Genomic DNA, 25,664 nt, shown 5'->3' on the forward strand with positions numbered 1-25,664 from the left:
ATGCCGCGTGAGCACACTGCCTGGTGTCGAGCACAGTGTCGTGAGCACATGTCGCGTGAGCACAGGCGGACATGCCGACCCCCGCCTGTGCGCCGGCGGCCAGGATCGGGAGCGGCGCGTGTGCGACTCCGGTCGCGCTTGTCCCTTGGACGGAGGCTGGGGTCCCTGGGGACCGTGGCGCTGCGCTCGACGCTGCGGCCGCAGCCCGGGCAAGCGAACACGACGTTGCGACAACCCGACGCCGCGCTGGGACGGCCGCCCCTGCCGAGGACCGCAGTGGGAAGCCGGATTGTGCCGCCTCGCTCCGTGCGTTGACGACCTTGCTGCTGGTAAGCTGATTGTTCGCGGTGCAATCGGGGCAGTTCAATCAACACCTCTGCACTCCGAACAAGGAAAAAAAGCTGCCAGGCCATGTTTCGCTTGCCATCAAATCTGTGCAGTACGCGGTGCCGTCGGAAAATGAGAGATATTGGTACAGGCAGGAAATTCTTGCACTTAAGACACTAACACTGGCGACAAAAAGAGGCCGGGAAAGAATATTTTTTTTATTTAACAAAACCTTAGAAGACCAGCGAAGGCCACCGTGTTAGAGGGGCAGCTTAATGAAAAAATATTCACAGCATATCCACGGGTGAATGATGAAGAGCTTGGGCGAAGCTCCTGAAGCAATCATGGTTACACCGTGAAATCTTCAGTGGTTTCGCCTAGCAGTAATCAAAGCGATAGCCCAGTACATCATCAAAGACGTGACAAACACTGTATATATTTATACAAGAAATTTTATTTATCGTAAGTGGTAGCTAGACGTAGCTTCCATTCCCCCTTCATTATAACGGCTTTATGGTCGTTGAAGTGATGGATCGGTGATGGGTCGTAGTGAGATGTTCGCGAAGACGAAGTAGTGGGCAGTTTGCGAAGGTGGATTCCGTTCCCCCATCATTATAACGGTTTTATGGTCGGTGAAGTAATGGATCGGTGATGGATCGCAGTGGGATGTTTGCAAAGACGAAGTTGTGGGCAGTTTGCAAAGGTGGTTACGCCGGACAACGGAGACGTGACAAGGTTAGACTAAGAAGAGCTTCGCCCCTAAAAATGGACACAAACCAAGAGACAAATGCGTCATTTTATTAGTGGATAAATACATTCGGGGTCTGAAGGAAAGTGGAAAGAAGTTGAAGACAAGAATGAAAAATATTCATGCGAAAAGAAGACTGGAACAGGTACACATTATCGAAAATTCTTTGTGGAATGTGAAAGCATTTGGAGAGCGTTGCCATGAGGGAGCGTGAAATGACAAAATGATGAGTTGATTTGCCGTAGACCAACCAAATTAAATATCAAATTCGCCATCTAGTATGTTACTGTCGACATTGCGGCAGCGGGCATGACCACGTGCTCTAAAAAATATTGCAGTTTTAGTGCCGTGGAAGTAACGGGAATTCACGATGCAAAACCCAAGGCATCATAAACGTAATTTCGCCTTTATTATATTACATGTTTGCTTGCAAAAACAAACTTTTCATCCTGGGTAAATCGCAGCAAACAGCGTCGGAGTCAGTGTGTAGTAATGTTGCTTTATTATATTGCCGGCCGATTTTTATGAGGTGGTGGAAAGCAGTGCATGTGGATTCACTTGTGATACCACGTAAGCCGGAGTGGTGAAATAAATAAATAAATAAATAAATAAATAAATAAATAAATAAATAAATAAATAAATAAATAAATAAATAAATAAATAAATAAATAAATAAATAAATAAATAAATAAATAATGAATTTGTCCGACCGAAACCAACTGCGTGCTAGATTCCAATCGGCCACTACGTCAGTCGTGGCCAAAGAGCGTCAAAGAGCGTCAAAGAGAGCCAAAGAGCGTGTAGGGGTTCTCGTCGTCTGGCCAAATGACGGGATACAGCGCTGCCTCACAACTCACAAAACATTTATTAGTAAAACAAACGGCCGAAAGTTAATCTAACAACTGAACGTCCTCGCGGCCACAACACATGCCATCAACCGTTCAGTTCAGCCTTCGCCACGCCGGCTGTCCACCACACGCGCGCATACACTTCGCCAGTCCGTCGCCAACTCCCTGCCCTTCGGGTCGGCTCGCGCTTTTCTAGGCAATCTGTAGGACGCGCGCATCCGAACTGCGCAGCACGTGTTATCGGGTGGTGATGCGCTCGATTCCCACAATATATATATATATATATATATATATATATATATATATATATATATATATATATATATATATATATATATATATATATATATATATATATATATATATATATATATATATATATATATATATATATATATATATAGTGTGTGAGCGCTGTCTGTGCCGTTCATCATCTTCACTTGTGCATACAAATCATCGTGATCATCATCATCGTGTTGGCTGGTCGGTGTTCGGTTTTTGGTTCGCGCGCCTTTGCTGTTAATATAACAATCGTTCTGTCGTACCTGACGTCGTCTCACAAGTGGTGGAGGTGCTGTGATTCCCACGTCCTCTTGCTCTACCGGTCACCCCTGGAGCTCCGGTCTGGTCGACGTCTGTGCTCGTCTGTGCTCGTCTGTGCTGCCGGGCCCTCTGAGGTAGCGAAACAGAAGCTCGCTACTCGCATCCAGGGACCCGACGAATCGTATACGTCGTACATTGAAGACGTTCTGGCTCTCTGCCGCCGTGCCCAAAGTGACACGCCCGAGGCCGATCGTATTCGTCATGTACTGAAAGGCATCAACTCCATCGCCTTTAATGCTCTGGTTATCCAGAACCCAACTTCAGTTCAGGACATCATTACAACGTGCCAACGCCTGGACGCACTCCACTCAATACGCCTTCCACACGCCTCCTGTGACTCTCGCCTTACTGGAGAACATGAACTGCGCGCTCTCATCCGCACCATCGCGAGAGAGGAACTCCACGGCATTGTTCCTGGCCGCATAGGTACTTCATCTGTACGCTCTCCTCCTACTAATCTGCGGGGCATCATCAAGGATGAACTGGCGTTAATGACGAGCGTCGCACGTGCCCCGTCTCCTGCGCCCTTCCATGCGCCTTCATATGCCGAAGTTGCATCACGGCCTCCGGTACCAACTCCACCTGCGCCTGCGGACGTCGTATACGACCACTTGGCCGCGATGGCAGCTAAGGCACCAGCACAGCAGCACTCCGCTCCCTGGCGCTCTGCACACCCCATCTGTTTTTACTGTGGCATACGAGGACATATCTCCCGTTTTTGCCGCCGGCGCCAGCAAGATGAACGACGAGGATATTCTTCCTACGAGAGAGATTTCACTCCGAGGTCCGATCCCTACGTTCCGGGACCCTACGTTCCCTCGTCACAACGCTCGCCTTCTCCTCCTTTGTCCCACGGCGACCCTCGTCCTTCCCGCTCACCTCGCCGTCGTTCACCATCGCCGTTCCGTCGTACTTCTTCGCCCTTACGTTCTGCCGCGACCCCTCTCGACAGCCACTCGGAAAACTAGAAGCTGCAGTTTTTGGGGGGGATACTGCTCGTCGTCTAAGTACAATAATTCCTCCTGCGCGCCCTGCAAATTTACTGACTGTATGTGTGGAAGGTATTTTGGTGGACGCCCTTGTAGACACTGGAGCCGCTACCTCGGTCGTTCATCGCGAATTATGCCATCGTCTACGAAAAGTGCAAACTCCGTATGTTGGTCCGGTGTTATGCGCCGCCAATGACAATCCAATTTACCCTATTGGCCAGTGCACTGTTCGTGTTCTGATCGACGGAATTCGGCATCATATTCAGCTTGCTGTACTTTCTTCGTGTGCTCACCAGATTATATTAGGCTGGGACTTCCTGTCAGCTGCTTCCGCTGTCATTTCGTGTTGTCCGCCCGTTATTCGCATTACAGACACACAGCATTCTAGTGCTTACGATTTCTCGTCGCCTCACCTTGTCGCAGCTGCGGATTTCGTCCGGCCTCCAGCCCAAGAACGTATTGTCACAATTAAATCAAGAGACCCTATAGATGGCGACGCAGTGGTTATCCCTGATCAGCGGTGTATTTTTCGAGGAATCGGCTTCGCCTGTTGTCTAGTGCGGTTTTCACGTGGTCATGCCAGTCTCACCGCCTACAACACGACATCAGAGACGCAACTCCTGTCGGAGGGGTCCACTGTTGCCAGCCTTATTGACACAGCACCGGTATGTGTCGTCACTGTATCGCCTCCCTCGTCAATCGCAAAATCTACGCCCTCGGGAGGTTCATATAGTGCTCTCAAGGCCACTTTGAGTACCGATCTGACTCCTACACAAACCCATGACTTACTGGCCATTTTAACGAAACACCAAGCTTGTTTTGACGTTTGTTCGGATGGTTTGGGTCAAACAACGGCGGCCTCTCATCGCATCGACACAGATGGGTATCGCATCATTCGCCGTCGCCCTTACCGTGTGTCGTCTTCGGAACGCATGGTTATCGAGGAACAAGTCAATGACATGCTCGCACGCAACGTTATCAGGCCTTCAGCAAGCGCTTGGTCTTCTCCTGTTGTCCTAGTTAAGAAAAAGGACGGGTCAGTACCATTTTGCGTTGATTACAGGGCACTAAACAAAACTACCCGGAAGGATGTATATCCTATGCCTCGGATTGACGATGCCCTTGACACCTTACAGGGTGCTGAATACTTTTCAAGCCTCGACTTGCGATCTGGCTATTGTGCAGATCCCGATGCACGAGTCTGATAAAGAGAAGACCGCATTTGCTACACCTGATGGCCTCTTCGAATTCAATGTTATGCCTTTTGGGCTCTGCAATGCCCCAGCCACATTTGAGCGAATGATTGATACGGTGCTGCGGGGCTTAAAATGGAAGACCTGTCTTTCTTACCTTGACGACATCGTCATCTTTTCGTCCAGCTTCTCACAACACCTCGAACGTCTAGACGAGGTACTAACGTGTCTAACCAAAGCTGGTCTCCAGCTAAATACCAAGAAGTGTCGGTTTGCGAGTCGCAGCATCAAAGTGTTGGGTCACGTCGTCAGCAAGCTTGGTATTGAACCTGATCCTGACAAGGTGGCCGCTGTATTGCACTTTCCTAAACCTACTACGCTAAAGGACCTTCGCAGCTTCCTCGCCTTAGCGTCGTACTTCCGCCGGTTTGTCCGTGATTTCGCCACTATCGCAGCACCTCTTCACACACTTCTGACCACAAGTGCTTCATTCGTTTGCACGGATGACTGTGAAGCTGCTTTCCAGATCCTCAAGCGATGCCTCACGTCAGGGCCAGTTCTTCGCCATTTCGATCCCACAGCACCTACTATCTTGCACACTGACACAAGTGGGCATGGAATCGGCGCTATACTGCTGCAGCATGACCAGACTTCGCAAGAGCAAGTAGTGGCTTACGCGAGTCGCACTCTCTCTCCAGCTGAACGGAATTACACCATCACTGAACAAGAATGTCTGGCCATCGTGTGGTCTGTGCAAAAGTTTCGCCCTTATTTGTACGGCCGCCGTTTTACGATCGTCACAGACCATCATGCGCTCTGTTGGTTGTCCTCTCTGAAGAACTTGTGAGGACGCCTCGGCCGTTGGGTGCTCCGACTCCAGGAGTATGACTACATTGTCACATACAGGTCGGGTAGGAAACACCAAGATGCTGACGCTTTGTCGCGTTGTCCGTGGTCGCAAAATAGCCATGACACACCTACCTCCTGTGCGGCACCTCTCAGCGAAGCGACCACGCAGATGACCAGCCTTAGCCCCATCAAGTCTACTGCGCCGGATAACTTGCTTCAGTCCACAGACCTCGCCGTGCTCCAACGTACAGATACATACTGCCGTACAATGATCGATCGGCTCACTGGCTCGTCCCGTGCTCCCAACAGCCGCTTACGGCGACAGCTCGCGCGTTTCAAACTTCACGATGGAGCGCTCCTTCGGCACATTTACCATCCTCTCGGTAACCGATGGGTCCCAGTCATCCCTCGCTCACTTCGACTCCAAGTTTTAGAAGCCTTTCACGACGACCCGACAGCTGGCCACTTAGGTTTTCATAAAACCTACGATCGCATCAAGACTCGCTGCTTCTGGCCTGGCCTTTCCACTAGTGTTTCCAAGTACGCCGAGTCCTGTTCGTCATGCCAGCACCGAAAACCTTCGACATCTCTTCCCGCCGGCCCTTTACAACCTCTACCGTGCCCGTCCGCTCCCTTCGAGTTCGTGGGCATAGACTTATACGGACCTCTTCCAATTACACCTGCCGGTCATCGCTGGATCGTTACTGCCGTAGATCACTTAACTCGCTACGCTGAGACGGCCGCTCTTCCTTCAGGTGCTGCCTCCGAAGTCGCCGACTTTGTCCTGCGTGCCATTGTCTTGCGCCACGGCGCCCCTCGAGTTCTCCTTAGTGACCGTGGCAAGACCTTTCTTTCTCATGTCCTCGCTGAAGACCTACAGGCCTCTGACACCATCCATAAGACCACCTCGGCCTATCACCCGCAGACAAATGGTCTCATCGAGCGTTTTCACCGAACGTTGTCAGACATGATCTCTATGTATGTTCAGCCCGATCACAAGAACTGGGACACAATACTGCCTTTCGTTACGTTTGCCTACAATACTGCCATACAACGTACTACAAGCTACAGCCCGTTTTTCCTCGTGTATGGCCGTGCACCGTCTTTTGTTCTGGATACCAGCTTCTTGTCCGCGCCCTCTGTCCCATCAGCGTCGCTTCCAGAAGAGTTCGCTGCCCGCGTCGCCCGCTGCCGTGAAATTGCCCGCGCCAACACCTCTGCCATTCAGGCCAAGAGGAAAATTCGTTGCGATGAGACACGTAGAGTTGTGTCTTTCCACCCAGGTGACGAAGTGCTCCTCTGGACACCTATTCGTACACCGGGGCTCTGTTAAAAATTCGTTCACAGATACCTGGGCCCTTACACCGTGCTTGAACGAATCTCCGCTGTGAACTATCGCGTCGCTCCTGTTAGTTCGGCTTCGGACCGCCGCCGTCGCGGTACCGAGATCACCCATGTGTCTCGCCTGAAGCCCTATATCAGGCGTTCGTACCCTTCCTAAATGGACGACTTGCTGACCGCTTTCGTCAAGGGGGGAAATAGTGTGAGCGCTGACTGTGCCGTTCATCATCTTCACTTGTGCATACAAATCATCGTGATCATCATCATCGTGTTGGCTGGTCGGTGTTCGGTTTTTGGTTCGCGCGCCTTTGCTGTAAATATAACAATCGTTCTGTCGTACCTGACGTCGTCTCACTATATATATGTTATATCGACAGCGGGTGACTCGAGCAGGCATGCCACCTTGTTCGAGGAGGATTTGTTGCGATAAAAGAGGCTATAATCAATTCCTAACGTAGACGTCCATGTGTTACCTGCATTAACGCGTTGTTAATTACCGCATCTCATAGGACTCTATCTGTATGACTACAGTCAAGTCATGTGACCCTGACAAGCTCACTTGTGGTCATTCTTACAGGTGTCGCGTCCAACTTTCAAGGTGAGTTTGAACGGCAAGCGTGCATGGTTGCATTTGCGCGACATTTACACAGCTAACTCATTTGAAATTAGACTGCGTATTATTGCAATGTGATCGTTATCTACTCAAAAGTGCAGCTAACCGGACTCTCAATTGATAATATAACTTGAGGGCATGGAGGAGGGGAAAAGAAGGAGGGAGCATTACGTCACGTGATTGAAGCCCACTGCTTAGGCCCAGCATGCGATCAAAACGCCAGAGCGCATGGTAGGTTTTAGTACTAACGGTGGCGTTCCGTTTTTGAACCTCCTCCGTGAGCCGGCCGGTCTGCGCCGAAAAAGCGCGCTTCGAATAAAAGCTACCGGGCGCCATACCTCGAAGTCTCGGCAAATCTCATTTCTTGCGTGATCTTGACGCAGAAGGTCATGTGTTGAGCCGACACTACTGGCTTCACAACGGGTTGGCTTGCCAAGGCTGACTCCGTGACGTAATGCACCCTCCTTTCTTTTTCTTTCCTCCATGTTGTGGGGTTTTACGTGCCAGAACCACGATATGACTATATTAGGCGCGCCGTAGTGTAGAGCACCGGAAATGTCGACCATCCGGTGTTCTGGAACGTGCCTGGACATCGCACAGCACACGGGTCTCTAGCATTTAACCTCCGTCGAAATGCGACCGCCGCGGCCGGGATCGAACCCACAACCTTTAGGTTAGTAGCCGAGCACAGTAACCGTTGTGCAAACGCGGCGGACGCTTTTGAGACCGCTCGACTTGTTTATCCAGCTGACGAGCATACAATTATCGACGAAGGGATCGCCTTGTTGACATCACCATAAAACAAAGACGTGATGCATTCACTATTCTGAGAAATGAAACACTGTGATAGGAGTATAAGTTTCAGCCACGTCTCTTCTCTTGGTTCGCCATAGGCAGCAGTCTGAAAGATTTCTTTCGCTCTCTTCACTAGTGAGCGCCATTCTACCAACTATTCTGTCTGCAAACTTTCAACTGCCTACTATCAAGGTGACTGAAGACCTTTTATGTGGTTGTGTGACATCACAGGAACAGTTCGTATATTAATTTTTTTTTCGTATTCTTGGATGCAGCTAAGGAACCTCGTTTGTGCAAAATAGTTCAGTGTTTGCCCACCACGGATCTCTGAATGACTGGAAAGGCTCATCATCATGCTAACAAGAACCTAAAATAACATCACAAGCCCCATTCATTTGTCTTTGTAACGAGGGAAACAAACTTATTCAATACGATTAACTTTCTTTCCAGGCTTTCTACATGACCAACAGTACAAAAAATAAATAAATTGGTGAGGCTACATTTCGTTGCAGTTCTCAAAACCGCTATGTCACATAGCATCTATCATCGGATCCCAGCCCCTGTCTTCGATCAAGAGCAGAGACAAATAAAACGTCGCCTGCCAAATAATCCCCGTCATTAATCGTGCCACACGCCCGGCGTTTCTCATGTTCAACTCCGGGTGTAGTGCATCAGCTCAAACGTAAGAAAAGATAGAAAGAGAGCGAAAGAAGCCCTAAAAACAGAAACAGTGGGGTACGGAGAGGAGGCAAGTGTGAAGGGGCCGTAAAAATGTGGTGAAAACTTGGGCACAGTGGAGCCTTATTGTCCGTGGCGTCAAAAGGAAGCGCATATACAGCGCCGCGACTGATCATTCACAGGCTCGGCGCTCTCGTAGGCTGGCTGCGTGACGGCGCGCCCTTGGCCACCCACCCAAGACGTGATAGACACACCAGTCACGCTCTCGCCCCACAACACAACCCTGTCACGTACGAAGGGGAGAGGAGATAGGCGAGGGAAAGGCACCCGCACTTTTCCCTCGGTGCGGTTGCAGCCTCTGCTTTCTCTCTCTCTCTCTCTTTTCATGCCGAGGACTCCCCTGCAGCTGAATAGCGCGCGCTGATTGACTGTCACTGCGCAGCCATGTGACCCGAATCAGAAGCGCACGTGCCATCACGTCTGACCTCGTATGAGCCGTAAGATAAGCCATGCGTTATTACGAGCGCGCCGCGGGGGTTCGGGCTCATTAATTTAGCGTCGTTTAAAGTTGAGAGTAACCGGAGGATCCCACCCATTCTTTCCTCTTTTTTTGTTGTTGTTATTAGAAGCTTTCACGGTAGGTGTTTGCTTTATTTTGCCATTTCGTGTGGTCTGTGCTGAAATGACGCATTACAAATATAAATGGGCACACTGTAAATACTTGAAAAGACACGCGTGTACTCGTTTATTCTGGCCGAGGTTTGTTTGTTATCTGGTTTTTACATCGTTGTAAATAAATAAATAAATAAATGAAAGAAAGAAAGAAAGAAAGAAAGAAAGAAAGAAGGAAAGAAAGAAAGAAAGAAAGAAAGAAAATTATTTCACGCACCGTGTCCAATAGTGAATTTTAAAAGTTTAAGACGCTACGAGAACGTCCTAGCTTCCAATATTTTAACATTTAAGTACTGAATTTCCCTCTCAAAACCAAGAGCTTCATCGCCATAATCTTCTGAACATGAATTTCCGAACAGATATGTTGAAGATCTACGGATACGTGTCGTACATGTCTAGACAACACTCTGCCTGAGACTGCGATATCAACGATAGCTTTTCCTTCATCGGTAGGTTTTAAGTACAATGAAAAAGACATATCTAAAATATAACGTCCGATCGTTTCCGCAAGGAAGGATGTTGATACGTGTTAAGCCGTCAACGAGGAGTACTGTAAGCCCACTGATCCTATTTTCGAGAGAACAGGCACGAACGCTTCCTGGTCTAACAAGCGGTTCCGTGTATTCAGTGCTGCAAGCTTGGTTATACTTACCTTGTGCCTGGGAGCGTTAAGCGAGTCATAAGTGCTTTAAACTCACGACATTTGGAACGGCCGCTATAGGCAAGGTAGTGCCGCATGCGGCACGCACAGGCTTTTCACGTGACACAGGGATCGATCCTGCTTGTTTAAACCGGGCCTTTACAATGTGCTAACACGTGTTATTGTCATCAAGAATGTGCGGTCACACAAATGGAGTTGATGTGATTAAAGTGTCTGTAGATATCTTAGTGACGTCAATTTTATCACAAACCTTCATTAAAACGTCGTCCATGCTTAGTATTAGCATTCTGCAGCTCATTCGTCAGCCGGTATGATGATGTGAATCGTGCATATACGATGAATTGGCATCGTACAATCGGCTGCTAATATTTCAAGCGCGCGAAAGGACGAGGCCAGCGCATGCATTAATAAATCTTGCAGCTCCGACTGAAGATATTTCGAACGCCCTAATTCCATACATTCGTCACAGAAGCGTATACTACGACACGCAAGATTCTTCCTAGCACGGTGTAAGAATATTCAGCAGGTGTTGACACTGCGCGCGCCTAAGCGGCCAGAAAATGTTCGGTCGTCGGTCCGTTGAGCGGTGCGCCATCTAATGGCTTGACGCGGAGAGCGCCTGCGAGTAGCCGAATCACGGTGGTGCTGCGTCATCGCCGCCGCTCTCGCCGTTCCCTCTCCTGTTGCTCTCTCGATTTCGCCCCTCGACGCCGCTTGGCGGATGCACATTATCCAGCAAAATGGCACAGAAAAATGCACGTTATCAGCAGCATGCGCGTTGCTATGGAGACGACTGCCCCGCTTTTCGTAGCGCCCTCTGCAAGTCATCTGATACGAACCCGAACATTATCTGGACGCGCGTGGATTGCGGTTTCCCATGCGTTGGGGGAAGAGTGTCATCACCTGAGTATATTCTTACACCGTGCTTCCTAGTTTCTACAACAAACCCTTCTCTCGTCATTCTGGTTCTTGTTCTAATACCTGTTAGGGTTTTACGACCCCAAACCACGATATGATTGAGGGACGCCGTAGTGGAGGGCGCCGGAAACTCCGACCGCCTAAGGTTCTTCAACGTGCACCTAAATCTAAGTACGCGGGCCTCTAGCATTTCGCCTCCGTCGAAATGCGGTTGGGATTCGATCCCGCGGCCTTCGAGTCAGCAGTCGAGCACCAAATCACTAGACTTCTACGGCGGGTTGGTTGAAGCTTTAAGTTCGACGGTGATTCCCATCTTGCGGTTGCGCTTGTGAAACGTTGCATGAAGTTGTTGGAAGTCTTACTGTGTAACAAGTGTATATATATTAAACCCTATAAGCGACATCAAGAAGCTCGTTAGATTTGCGGCTTTATATATAATCTGATATGCTATATAATCTCCAATGCTATTCACCGCGTGTTTACAGGAGGTTTTCAGGACCCTAGATTGGGAAGAATTAGGGATAAGAGTTAATGGAGAGTATCTCAGTAACCTGCGATTCGCTGATGACATTGCATTGATGAGTAACGCGGGAGACGAATTACAGCTCATGATTACTGAACTGGATAGGGAAAGTAGAAGAGTAGGTCTGAAAATTAATATGCATAAAACTAAAGTAATGTGGAACAATCTTGGCAGAGAACAGCGCTTTGCGATAGGTGGCGAGACGCTGGAAGTTGTAAAGGAGTACGTCTACTTAGGACAGGTAGTAACCGCGGAGCCGAACCATGAGAGTGAAATAACTAGGAGAATAAGGATGGGATGGGGCTCATTCGGCAAGCACTATCAAATCATGAATGGTAGTCTACCACTATCTCTCAAGAGGAAGGTATATAACAGCTGCATCTTACCGGTACTTACCTACGGAGCAGAAACCTGGAGACTTGCAAAGAGGGTTCAACTTAAATTGAGGACGACGCAGCGAGCGATGGAAAGGAAAATGATAGGTGTAACCTTAAGAGACAGGAAGAGAGCAGAGTGGGTCAGGGAACAAACGGGGGTTAAGGATATCATAGTTGAAATTAAGAAGAAGAAATGGATATGGGCCGGCCACGTAGCACGTCGGCAGGATAACCGGTGGTCATTAAGGGTAACTGACTGGATTCCAAGAGATGGCAAACGCGTGAGGGGGAGACAAAAAATTAGGTGGGTAGATGAGATTAAGAAGTTTGCAGGTATTACGTAGCAGCAGAAAGCACAGGACCGAGTTGATTGGCGGAACATGGGAGAGGCCTTTGCCCTGCAGTGGGCGTAGACAGGCTGATGATGATGATGATGATATAATCTGATACCGATTGGCTTGATACTGAAAGAAGCAGAATAAACGAGCTAGTTTTATTGTAGCAAGACTGCGATGGTACCTATGTACTGCCCTGAGTAATATAGCGGGATCATGCCAGCGCGTGACAAATAGCCTCAAACCGGACGTTGGGCGATCCGCGGCGGTGGCGGCTGACGGAAACAATGTGGACAGGGCGCCACGCTTCCGCTAAACGTTGGCACTCCAGCCTCTCTAGTGCTGATACAAAGCGGCAGCTGATTGCGTGTCATCGGCCGCTCGCGATGATAGGGCGGGAAAGCGAAGCAGAGCGCGGCGTATGCTGTCTATAGATCTGCGCAAAATACCGCTCTTTATCTGTTCATCCAGTCAAAAAACAACACAAAATCAAGATACCGTAAACTGGGAACACACACACACGCACGCACTCACGCACACACACACACAAAACACTGCTGCACCTGAGCACAACACGAGGCGCTACAATTGCAAGTCGTTATCCGTACCATACTTTGCACGTGTCGTAAAAGCAGGCGCGAGGGGTGAGTGAGAACTGTACGGAAAAGCGTTGCCCTTTCCACCTGAATTTTAACAGCGCCATCCTAGTGTGTCGATCGAATTGGGGTTTGATGCTATTCGCCTCGCGCTTGCGTGTTCCCGCTCATACCATTCATTATAGTAGACCCTTGCAATTTTTTTAATAGTATCGCGCGAGCGTCGAGCGCGGAGTATGGTAGTTTTCTAATATCGAGGAGAAGCAACAAGATCAGTGACACATTAGCGTCACACCGGCTTTCTGAACAAATGACCGCACAGGTAAGGCTGGTAGCACGTATGCATCTCTAAGCAAACAGCGTAGCCGACGGCACTCATACGAGTGTACTCTGTGCGCTTGCGCATTGTGCACGAAATCTCGTTACTCCTCGCCTGTATTAGGCGCTACCATGTCCAGGGGTCAACGCTCGCGCGTTACTATTAAAAATTGCAAGGGTATTCGTCTTACTCCGTTGGCCCAATGTGAACAGCTCAGTGTCGGTAACAGCTGCGAGCTCGCGCTTAGGCAGCAGCTCGCGCCTGCAGATTGGCATTCGCCCTAAGAGTTAGCTGCACGGCTAGCTTTACGCAGACCAAAGGGGAGCAATGCGACGCTACACTGCGCCGACGCCGGTCGACTGCGGAGTCGTTTTCCAGAGGCGACGCTGCGCTGGGAGCATGAAGGCCATCCGCTTTTGCTCGACCAGCGCCGTCAACTGTTCACCGGAGGACGTCTCGGTGAGTCAACACGCCCCGTCTTGTCCAGCATTCACTTGCTGTGGCGAATGAAGCATTTAGCAGCTTCATCAAGCTGCTGCCTATTTCATTACATCTGTTCGTCTGCTGTATATATATATATATATATATATATATATATATATATATATATATATATATATATATATATATATATATATATCAAAGTGCATATCAAATAGCATCCCAGAAACATCGTAGGGCTTGTTTCGTGCCAAGGAAATGGTTAAATTGAAGGAAAATCCCGTATTAGTCCGCATGCCATTTTGCGCAATTCACACCACCCGCCACCGACAACAGCCTTCGGGCGTAGCCATGCCCGCCCGAGAATCGAACCCGCGTCTTCGAACATAGCAGCTCAGCACTTTAGACTCTGAACGACCACGGCGAGTGATACCAATTTTATGTAGGTAATACATTAATCAAGGGGGATGACCGTCTAAAATATACTTCGTAAAATAAAATCTGCAATCATGTACACCTTCATAGACAGCATCAGCGCGTCTGTGTACGTATTAAAATTTACACAATACTAGAATACCGATTTATGGTCTCTGCCAGCTTACGATCGCCCCTATCTGCCTTAGCCACCTAAAACCATGGCTGATGCCTCTGTCCTAGGGATCGGTATAACACGAAAGTGAAACGTGTCTTCACAGTCGTAGCTGAGCGTTTTGGGGGGATTTTTTCACCCCAATGGCAAAGGAATGAATGTTATAGCAACAAATTGTAATGTCACGCGAAGAACGGCAAGTAGCTTGAAACTTTCAACGCGCTGCTTAAGCAGAAAGGACGCACGTAACGAACATACACAGGATGAGTGCGAACTGTCACAGTTGTAACTTACTTTTGTGTGAGCAGCGCGCCCCTTTCGCAAAAGCGGCCGCTGCAGTGAGCGAAGTGACCTTCGTGCTCTCAACACCAACTTGCGGTGAGAGCACAAGACGTACAAACCACCGCCATCAAGAGATGAGCACGCGCTCGAGCGACCACGCCCTTTAGAGACACACACTCATCGCGACGCGTGGAGCGTCGATCTTTAAAGCGCGCTCTTCGAGCGCTTCGCGCCATCTCGCTAGTGATAACGAAAACACGCTGATGTACCACCATTGTCTGAGTACCGCCACCGGCAAATGGTGTATATAAATAGCTCGCCGTTAGCATGGCGAAGAACTTGCCGTCTGTGGCCTAATCGCTTCGCACCGAGCGCTGCGGAGCGAGGGGTCGTGAGTTCGACTCCCAGTGACGGAACTTTTTCTTGGCCATCTGTTAGTCTTCATATTTTACAACGTCATATCCGTGACGGAAATACGTCAGTGGAGCCGTGGTCGCCCGGCATAAAACACTTTCGTGTTAAAAAAAAACAAACAAACAAAACTGGTACTCTAGATCTGTAGTGCCTCGGGAAATGCAAAGCGTATCCATTAGAAGTAATATGTTAAATTGCAACATGTTGGTAGTCTGCACAATTGTCTTTTTCGGCAGCTTCATCCTGCGGCGTGTATTTGCTTGCGTCTACGTTTTTGTACTGAGCAGCCAGCTCCAAAAATCAAGGAGCTGCTCTCGTAGATGATTATGATGGCGATATATTATCGCCATCAACATCATATAATGGGAGCGTAAGCGCGTTCGCATGTGACACCTGGGGTGCTATTCTGGGCATTGTCATTCCATCATTGGTCAAGCTGATTGGCCTCTCTCTCTGAGTGGCTTAAGGTGCCAGCATTACGAAGTAGGACAACATGGCGGAATTTGACAATGTTCTAAATAGCTGCCCTGTTCGTGGCTTACTGCGCATTGCGGAAACCGTTTTTTAGGGGCGAACCACCTTAGGGTCTCGGCTTGCATCATGCATCGTCATCTGCTGTCGGGACAGTCCATTTGCTTGAGCGCAAGAGAGGGCGACGCCGCTTCAGCGCTCGCCGTGTGGAGAGAGAGAGCCAACGGCGCGCGTTGACTATGGAAACGCTCTTTCTGCGATGAACGCTGAACTACCAGCTCGGAAGGAACAAGAGCTCGCCCTCGCCCGCGAGAGACAACGCCGACGCAGGCATCACCTGCTAGCGAGTTTCTTGATTGAAAAAACCAAAAACTGACTGCTCGCGCTGCACAACCGTTCACCGGCCAACCCGTATATATAGGCACTGGATCTTGACTTACAATGTAATGCCGGTGGCAGATTTCTCTTGTACGTAGTTGAACAATAAAGATTCGCAACGTGCACGTTAAAGGGATGCTGAAGTGGTTTTACAATTCGGTAAAACTTTGTTGTTAACAAGGACCAACATTATTGTCGACGATGGCGTAACTTTTTTCGCTGTTGTGGCAGCAGGAGCTTTAAAATACGCGAAAGAAAAGTTCGTCTTGCTCCGCCCACGCGAACGCGCCGAAAGTGTGGGCGTGACCGGAACTACGTCATCGTCGGTTGTTTTGGCCACGGTGGTAGAATAACAGGTGGCCCGACGCACCGCTCCGCCAATGCGCCGCGCGTGTCACGGAGGTGCTCGAGTTGCCGCCGCTTTTCCGCAAGGTGGCAGCAGGTATACTCTGGGCCGATATTTCCGCTCCGGCGCATTTGAAAGCATGTGGCCAGTGTGCGTCGTGAGCATTTAAACTGCAATTTACAACTTTAAGTTTTGAGAGAGAGATCCGCGGTGTATTTATTACACCAGAGAGGCCTAGAGCAACACTGAAGAGTTGCCGTCGCTTAGAACGGACGCGCCACTAATGAAAGCATGCAACGCAACCAGCGTTGCAGCCGCGTCTCCTCCTTTCTGCTTGGTCATCTTCGATAAATGCGGAGGCGTCCGTGGGTGCAAGCGTCCGAAGAGCAAGAGCGTCCCTCTGTGACGCAACCAGCGTCGCAAAGTCGCAATCAGCCTTCGAGTCATGATCACGGCCAGATCACTGTAGTCGTCATAGGCGTGCGCAAGGGGGCGAGAAGGGGGGGCGCAAAGTCAGCCCTATACATTGTAGGGGGGGCGAGAAGAGTGGCGCAAGGGCAGCCGCATACATTGACATAATAGCGAGGGGGGCGCTGTGACGAACCTTCGCCCCCCCCCCCCCCCCTGAAGGGAAACCCTGCGCACGCTTATGGTAGTCGTGATTAGGTGATCCCACGGCTTGAGATCCGCTCTGATTCGTCGCGTTTGTTGCGCTCTGTCAAACCAACGTGCGCGACCGCATCGGTGTTTCCGCTCACTTTGTAAGCTGGAACCACGGCTGAAACCATGGTAGCTCGATCTGTGCCGCTGATGCGGCGGCGACCATGGGACGAAAATGCTTCGCTCCAAATTGCAAATCTGGCTACAAAACGTGCAAATAAAAGCTGTGTCTTTTCTCCGCGCCGAAAGACGAAAAGCGACTACAGTTGTGGAGAAATGCAATTCCATGGAAAGACCGCCAGCTACAGTCCTCCGACATACATACGATAACGTGAAAACCAAATGCTTTTAGGGGCGAAGCTCCTTAAGGCGGCACCCGTTCGTCCCTCGTCGTGCTCGTAGTAGTGAGTAACAAGTCTTACCCTTTGACCTCCAAGGTGGTGCCGGTGGGAGATTTCTCCTGTGCGTTGTTGAACAATAAAAAATTCGCAGCGTGCGCGTTAACTAAAAGCCGAATTCTTCTGTCTCTGTAGAAGTGTAAGTGTTAGCTAAAAGCCGACTCCTTCTGTCTCTCATTCCCATTAGCAGCCATTGTTTACCTCCAAGGTAGTGCCTGGTGAGATTTCTCCTGTGCGTGATTAAACAATAAAAATTTTGTTCAAAACGCCGTTGATTGATGAAATAAACCAACGAAAGACGCCAGATGTTTTGTAAAAACAAAACGAAAGAACGCCAGATGTTTCTAAAGCAAAACAAAAAAGACGCCAGCTGCTTAACGAAAGACGCAAGGTGTTTTCTAAAGCAATGGTTTTCTAAACAATGAAAATTCACAGCGTACATGTAAAATTAAAGTGAGCTGCAAGTCGTCATAACTCATCGAACCTTTAGTATAAACGCGCCCGATCTCACGTCGGTGATGATGTACTGGGCAGAATTCACGGAAGATTCACGGTTTACCGATGAACCTCCGCAGCTTCGCCCACTCATCATCATTCACTCCGTGGATATGCTGTGTTTTTTTTTTTTTACTCTGTACACTCGCCGGTAGGAATTTTCACGCTTTCGAAAAAAACAAATACGCGCACGTCTCTTGCAATCGGCAACCCTGTGACAGTCATATCGGGACTACCCGCGTCGATTAAAAAATTTTAAGCTTCATAAAGCCTGGCGCTCTTACTTTTGCGGTCGAAGCTGGCAGACAGCCACTACAAGCTAGAAAAAGCCCAAACAACCGTTTAAAGCCACAAAATTAGCTAGAGAAACCGGTTTTTACAGCACAGTGAGAGCTTGCGGTGCGCGTCTTTCGGCCCCAAAACTCGTCGCGTACCTAGCGGCGGCCGCGAGCAACTCGAGCAGTACGGCGACGCGCTCGCGGCGCTCGATGGGCCACCTGTTTTATTCTACCACCGTGGTTTTGGCAGAGCCGTGGCCTCCGTGACTACTTCTAGCTGCGCGCGTTGGTGGAACTGATCGCGAAGGCCGTGCTTTTACAGAGCTGATGGCGCCGATGACGCGGCACACCGAAGTTGACGTCACCGCCTTCGCTCAGCAGTTCAAGAAGCCCTGCGGCTGCAGCCGCTCATTTTAACACGAAAGTGTTTTATGCCGGGGTCCACCAAGACTTCACTGACGTATTTCCGTCACGGATATGACGTTCTTAAAATGTACACGAACATAATACAAAGAAAAAAACCAGAAGAAAAAGTTCCACAAACATGGAAAATTTGGGAATCGAACCCACGACCTCTCGGTCTGCGACGATAGATCGCCGAGCGTTTAACCCATTGCGCCACAAACGCATTTGCAGAGAGCTATACAGACGCGCCTTATATATCTAACACTCCTCCGTGTACCTGCGCTCTTGCTCGGGGCGGTGCCGCCGCCTACGAGCAGAAAAGAGAAGTACTGCGTTATGACACTAGCGCGCACCGACAGCGAACGCTTCGGTGGTCTCAGCACTACGACGCCTTGATGCCAGCGTTCGAAGGGACGCTGGCATCAAGAATAGGGTGCCTTGATGCGCGTTTTGTTGCGCATTTTGTGCGCACACATCGAGGCACACTAATCAAGAATAGAGTTACTGTATATGCTACCTTTAGGTAGCAGAGTTGCGCATCCGTCTTCCAAAAGCCGCTAGCAACCAAGCGTTGCGGAGAAGCTGACGCTCGGGTCAACTCTTCTATTTCTCGATCGCGCCGCTGCAACGAACTGGATTGACACTAGTCATTCACAGTAAAGTCAATCACCGGTCTTCGACACGCCAGACTTGCCGATCGGTGACCCAGTAGGCATGTCGCCTGCAAAAACGGAGCGCGTCTTCGCCGCATAGCTGTGGTTGCTAGCCAGACCTATGCGCAACTCTGCTACCTAAAGGTAGCATATACAGTAACTCTAATCAAGAAGCACTACCAACGTCACCTAGGTGGCGTTCGCCCTACTCAGCACAGCGGAGCGTGGCCTCCGCAATTAGCTCTGAAAATGTTTCTGAAGTTGATCGCGGAGGCTGCAATTGCGACGCGCTATACGCGCCGATTTGAGTCGGTGACGATTCAGTTACGTGCTTCGTCTTTCGCGTTGTGCTAGCGTGTGCAGCGTAGTGCAGCTTCCACATACACCAACGGTGTTTCTCCGCTGTCAACTGATACGAGTGTGATGGCACCGACTACGAGAACTGCGGCATTAAGCGCCGTCGAAAGACAACGACGTCGGCGAGCTAACGTCGCGCAAGTGAGTTTGGTGCAGCGATGGACACGCCAGGGGGGGAGCGGAAGGCCTTCGCGCGTTCACGGCTCAAGCTGAGGACTCTGCCTCTCGCTTTCCAGAAGTTGACCGCATCGCGACCCAACTGGCTGCCATACACACACCGAACCAAGACCGAAATGATCGTACCTTCACCGAAGCGACCCGCCAGCGGGACGCCGCTCGACAATACGACGCAGGATGCCCAGCACACCCACAGGATGGTCCATGACCCGCAAATCATGCACCCTTCGCTGCAGCGGACCGCGAGTTCACCAAACGATTCAGTGACAACCCGTTCGGTTTCGCCTGCACGGTTTGCGAACGCCTGTGGTTCACGTGTGATTTGCGCGATGCTCCGGTGCGTGCAATGAAGTGTCTCCGGACAATGTATCCCGGTCGCGAGTCTTTCCAAGACTTCCGCTTATGTGCCAACTGTTTCACTTTCGTGTTCTATACCGATTCCTATATTAGAGGGATCAACCACATGTTTTTTTGCCAAGAAATGCCATTTGCATTCACTTCTGTGAACTCTTACATTGGTTTTCGAATTCAGCAAGGATCAAACTATGATTACACATTCCCAAGTCATTTTTTTTAAAAAGTGCTTGAGCTTCCCTTTAACTAAAATCGCACTGCGGGTCTCTGTATCTAATCTTTCTTCTGTCTCTCATTGCCTATTAGCAGTGATTTTGCTCTGGGAAACACCGGCACATACTGCATGCATCGCCCACTACAGGTTTCACGTCATTGGAGCTGATACACCCTTCCCTATATACTTCGCCCCTCCCCATTTTTTTCACAGTACTCACTGACCTGCGGCCCGGCGACGCTGGACAGTACGCCTGCTGGATGGAGGCTGCAGGCCGGCCGCTGCCTCCTGTGGCCCTGGTCTCCCTAACTGGTCAGATACGCTCTCTCTTGTCAACTATAAGATATGGAATCAACGGACGCCCTTATCTTTTATTGCGATAGCAATTACATGGACAGTCTCGGCTGGATTTTGCCGTCGCCGCCGTCATGCACCGCATATGTATAAGTATGTATATATATATAAAAGCCCCAAAGAAAAATAATTGAGAAAAATGCTTCCGAAGCGCGGAATCGAACCAGGGACCTCTTCCTCCGCAGCGAGTGGCGCTAGCCACTACGCCACGAAACTCAGATCCTCCACGTAGGTAACGGCGAGCGTTATATACACACCCATTACCGCTGGACGGACTCAGAGACGGCTGCGCTTATAAGCGTTTCTTCATTACCAGCGAGATGGCGTTAGGACCGCGACAGGCGCATTTAAAAGTCGTCGGCGAGCTCGCTCGCTTCTTCTTATACTTGCGCAGGGAGAACCTTGCCCTTCCGCTGTCTGCTCGCGCGGTTTTCTTGTGCTGAGGGGAAGAGGGATGTTTCACGCTTTCACCGTGATGTCCGCGTCATGTTACGGAGCGTACGAAAGCCACTCGAGCTCAAGGGACGCCGCTAAACGAATAAACAGAAGATGAGCGCGAACTATCAAGTGTCACAGCTCGACACTTGAAGCACGCTAGTTTCCTTCGCTGCTTCGGCCGCCTTTGCAACAGGAGCACTGTTCAAACTGAGAGTATCCATTGGCGAGCCTCACTTCATATAGCATTAGTTTCTTGCTATCGCATTCATTGCTTCGGCCTTGCGGCGAAACTGTGACTTTTTGTTAGGTGCACGACCATATGCTGCTAGTAACAGACATTGAACCCAAAGAAAGCATAGGGCAAGCTAACTGTGATATTTAATGAAAATGTGAGAACATTAACAGCTACTTTGTCGGTTTAAAAATGACTTGTAGGATCGACCTTGGCTCGCCCTGACTGACATAATGTCCCACGTGTAATGCAGAATGTGCGGGGTCTTTTTTTCATTTTTTCTTGTGCATTTCTGCGAGAAAGAGTGAGCTCTATGAACTCGCTTTATTAGTGTTTTTGCCATTTTGTTATCTACGTTTGGCAGTATTTTATAGTTTCATTGTGTTTTTGTTATCGATATTGCTGTTTGTAATGTGCACGATTTCGGGATAGCCTGCTCTAGCTGTTGCCAAGATTCCTTTATTTTACGTTAAAAATCGATTCTTAAAATTCATAAACCGGTGGATAGTTGCCTTTTCGCCTATTTCCACATTACTGTACCTTGTCATTGCTATATCTTGAATGAAAATTGCTATGAAAACTTTATTTGACTTTTATTATCTGTTCCGTTTAAGCGGTATTACGGGTACAGGCCACAGTTCTCTACACTGATTATAAACGTACAGAAAAGAAAAGCTAACGGAGGAGAAACACAACGTCAAGCAGCGAGGAAGGCTGGATATTACACGAAGCGTCTTTAACGAGCTTGATGTAATCGCTGCTTTTTGGCGCAGTGTCTGCACCTCCCATGACTGTGACACCGGGTTCCTGCCTGACGTTGCTATGTCGCCCTCCGCCCCCTTCGGCAGCAAAGCAACTCAATGAGGGTCGCTTCGAGTGGCGCCACAACGGAAGCCTAAGAGCAGTCGCGCTCAGAGCTGGAAGGGTGAGTACCCCAATTTATTTAGTCACTTTTTTTATAGCGATAATAGTTACATGCATGGACCGTCGAGGCACATTTTTGCCGACGCCTTCATTTTTTGTATAACGCCCAAATCGATAACATCGCCGCGCGCGTCATGAGTTCTGTGTACGAGCGAAAGCTTGCGAAGGCTGTAGACGGGCGCGGCTGAAGCGGAGATGAAAGGCGCCGGATGGCTCCGTCGGATGAAGGAGCTTGAAGGGGGGTGGGGAAGGGCTGCGTCGCTCGGGCAGCAACAGCTAACTTTTGATCAATAGGGTGTGGTCGCGTGCCCTATCTCTAGAGATCAGTAGACGGCTCATACATTTGTACCTCGTGTGCTTTCACCGCTTACTTGGCGTTGAGCAGACGGACAGCACGCAAACCGCTTCGCTACCTGGGGCGGCCGTATTCCCTTACGCCAGCGCTTTGTAGAGTTACGCCAGATCGGATCGCAAAGAAGTTGGCTGCGGTCCCTAATTCGTATAACATTCAAATTTGTTGCTATAGCATGCATTGCTTCGCCCTTGCAGTGAAATTATGACTTTTCTCTCACTTTTTTTTAAACTTGAATTAAGTGGTTCTCGAAATAATAGAGTAAAATGGAGTTTTGAACAATTTTTTCCCTATCTTGGTGTTTGGTGGCTCTCATAATAATACAGAAAACTGAAAACTGGAGACCACCACAGCCACTGAGTTCCGCATATGGACCTTAGATCTCAACTCTTCATTACGCAGCATGGATTCGTAAAACATAATCTTTCTCTGGTGTGAACTTACCATCACGCATTTGTACTCAGTCGACAAAGAAACCAAGAGAAATATGCGTAACTCAACATTTCCTGAGGCAAAAACCAGTCAAAAAGACGCCGGACAAGGGGAAGAAGTGACACACACAACGACTGGACACACACATTTGACTGGTTTTTGCCTGAGCGTCATGTACCAACTGACCCAGACCTCGACGTTTCAACATTTCCCGTCGTCGGTCTGCACAACAGCTTCGCTGTATTGCACTAAAGTGCAGTGAAGCTACCACAGAATTTGACGAGCAGACTCGGGAGCGCATCGTCATACTTGTAGCGCGGTTTCGTTTATACGCAAAAGCCGGAACTGTACCGATTGTTACCTTACAAACTCACTTTTCTGCCTTTCGAGGCATTTGTAAGGAAGCTTTATAGAAGGTAATTCAAATGTTAGAACTGTCCTATAATGTGTTTGTTTTATAATTTAGTTTTACTATTATTGAGTAAGGTATCTACAAACATGATTCGCTTTTCCACTGCGGAAACTTCTGGCTAGACACCACACGAGGCTTCGTCAAAGCAGGCGTGTTTTCGGTTTCGTTCGGGCATATCGCATAACCTTATTGCCAGCGTCACGACAGCCCAGTGCGCAGGTATTAGCGCAATTAGAACGTCGGGGCACTGTTTAGCGAGCCATCCGCTTCCGTGACGCTCATCCCCGAGGGACCAAGCTCTCAGGTTACACGCTGCTGACGCTGATCACGGAAGCTAAAAGCTCATTAAGCTTTCCTAAAACGTTCGGGCTCTCTAATCAGATCGTGCACGCATACGCTCATGGACGGGTGCGGCTCTCTAATGGCAAAGCAATGCCGACTTATCTGTTTTGCACGAAGAACTGGAGTACTGTTTTTGACTTAGTTAAAAAAAAGTGAATGAAGGTTTGAATGCGCTAAAGCAACGAAGCTCATAAACATACAGGCTTTACTGTGCTTCGTATTCACGTGACGATAATTCCATCAAGCATGGAATAATTAGCTTACGAGAGACATCTTGCGTAGGCCCTAGTTCACGTGCTTTGGTGCACAATTTGTTGTCGCATGCGCGAACGAAGCGGGCAATGCTGAAAAGAGCTGCTGTATCCCGAAGAGCGATGCTGATCTAGCGAACTGGCGTCGTTTGACTTTGAATTTTGGAAAGTGTACAGCAGGCTTTAAGACTGGAAACAATGCCTCTGCAAAGGAAAAGCAGAACCACAATAACGCAAAAGCACGAAAGTTCAACAAAATGTTTTATTCGAAACCGAAGCGCTCATACTGACGACTCGCATATGCCACTGCAGACGCATTGCGTTTTCGTACGGCGTTTTGATTTTATATTAATGAACATTTTAGCCAGGAAACAGTCACACTATAGGCTTCCAAAGCAACTTCGAGCGGCGCCACTGCTCTTATCGCAACTGGGGGCATCCACGGTCACATTGCCGCCCCCGCTTCCGCGCGCGCGCAGAGCTCTCGGATTGCATCTGTGGTGCGTCACAGTGTGACTATTACTGACTAGCAGTGCTCTGGGCCGAATGAGGAGCGCGTGCGCGCACGTGCCCTTGCCGCCGCCGTTGGCAAATCCGCCTTCGCGGGCAGCGTCTGCCAACAGTAACGCATAGCTCAGCCGCGCGAGCGTCGCGGCCAAACTTGAGCTTGGGTTCCCTATACTACAGGGCAACCCCGATGATCTTAACATTTGTCTTGTTTTTGTGCTTTTTGCAATAGTGCGACTTGTTCAGATATCGCAATTAGTTTTCTTATAAAGAGAGCAACAGAGCGCTGATGGAGGCAGGATCGATACTTTCGACTGCGCTGCTTCAATTATTGTTCTTGTTAGTTCGTGGTTATGTCCACATTATCGAATATCTACGTCATTTACAAGCCCCTTTCGCGACAGCAAGTGCAATACCAGACCGTGATATTTCTGTTTACTGGCGTTACTACAGTGCTCTCCTAAGCTGTCAGTCAACGGCTTGTCTAGCTGATTGGCTGTCGTTAATCGTCACTAGAACCTGCCTACTGTGCAGCCACACGGCCGAGTATTCCTGAAGAAAGAAAAATTAAAAAATGGCCGCGTATCTACGTGCTTCGCTGCAAATGTCGTAGAAAGAAGAGTCTTCTGCCGGCCGTAACGAGCCCTCTTCTCATCTGCGGCAACCCGTGATGTTGTTCCCATGGCCACTGCCAGGTGGCAGCACGATATTGTCTGCAGAGGACTTTCTCGTGCATAGCGTCGCATTTTCAGCGCAGCCTAAGGAACACTAGGGTCTTTAGAATTACGTATATATCTATTTTCTAGTAAAGGAATACACCACCTAATACTTAAGTATTGATGTTGCGCCTCAGATATGCGTAATATTTGCTTTTTGATCGACAATGTTCACAAGTATGAACGCAGCTACCAGTTCAAGATGGCTGGGCGTTCAGGAAGTGCTTAAACTTTGGCCGGGTGGCTGAATCGTGTGACAGACAGACAGACGGTCACAGACCAAAATTTCTGCTTTCAAGTATCCCAAGAAAGACAATCTTCTTTAAAATAGGCAGGCTTGCTATTCGGTATTCTTCAAATCTAACCATGTTGCATTAAGCGCAGAAGCGTTCGTACCGTGTGCTTTG

The 25,664-nt window shown here is 49.2% G+C and overlaps 1 protein-coding gene across 1 annotated transcript; it reads left to right on the plus strand.

The window, feature by feature from the left end:
• On the plus strand, positions 1–24,800 carry LOC125758597 (netrin receptor UNC5A-like). The gene is made up of 7 exons (XM_049415939.1): positions 1–7; positions 66–329; positions 7,476–7,496; positions 13,671–13,844; positions 20,511–20,609; positions 22,095–22,246; positions 24,774–24,800. The coding sequence occupies exons 1-7, from the start codon at positions 1–3 to the stop codon at positions 24,798–24,800; spliced, it is 744 nt and encodes a 247-aa protein (XP_049271896.1).
• Positions 24,801–25,664: the final 864 nt, after the last annotated feature.

The sequence above is a fragment of the Rhipicephalus sanguineus genome, chromosome 5 (genome assembly GCF_013339695.2).
Source record: "Rhipicephalus sanguineus isolate Rsan-2018 chromosome 5, BIME_Rsan_1.4, whole genome shotgun sequence".
Lineage (NCBI taxonomy): Eukaryota > Metazoa > Arthropoda > Arachnida > Ixodida > Ixodidae > Rhipicephalus > Rhipicephalus sanguineus.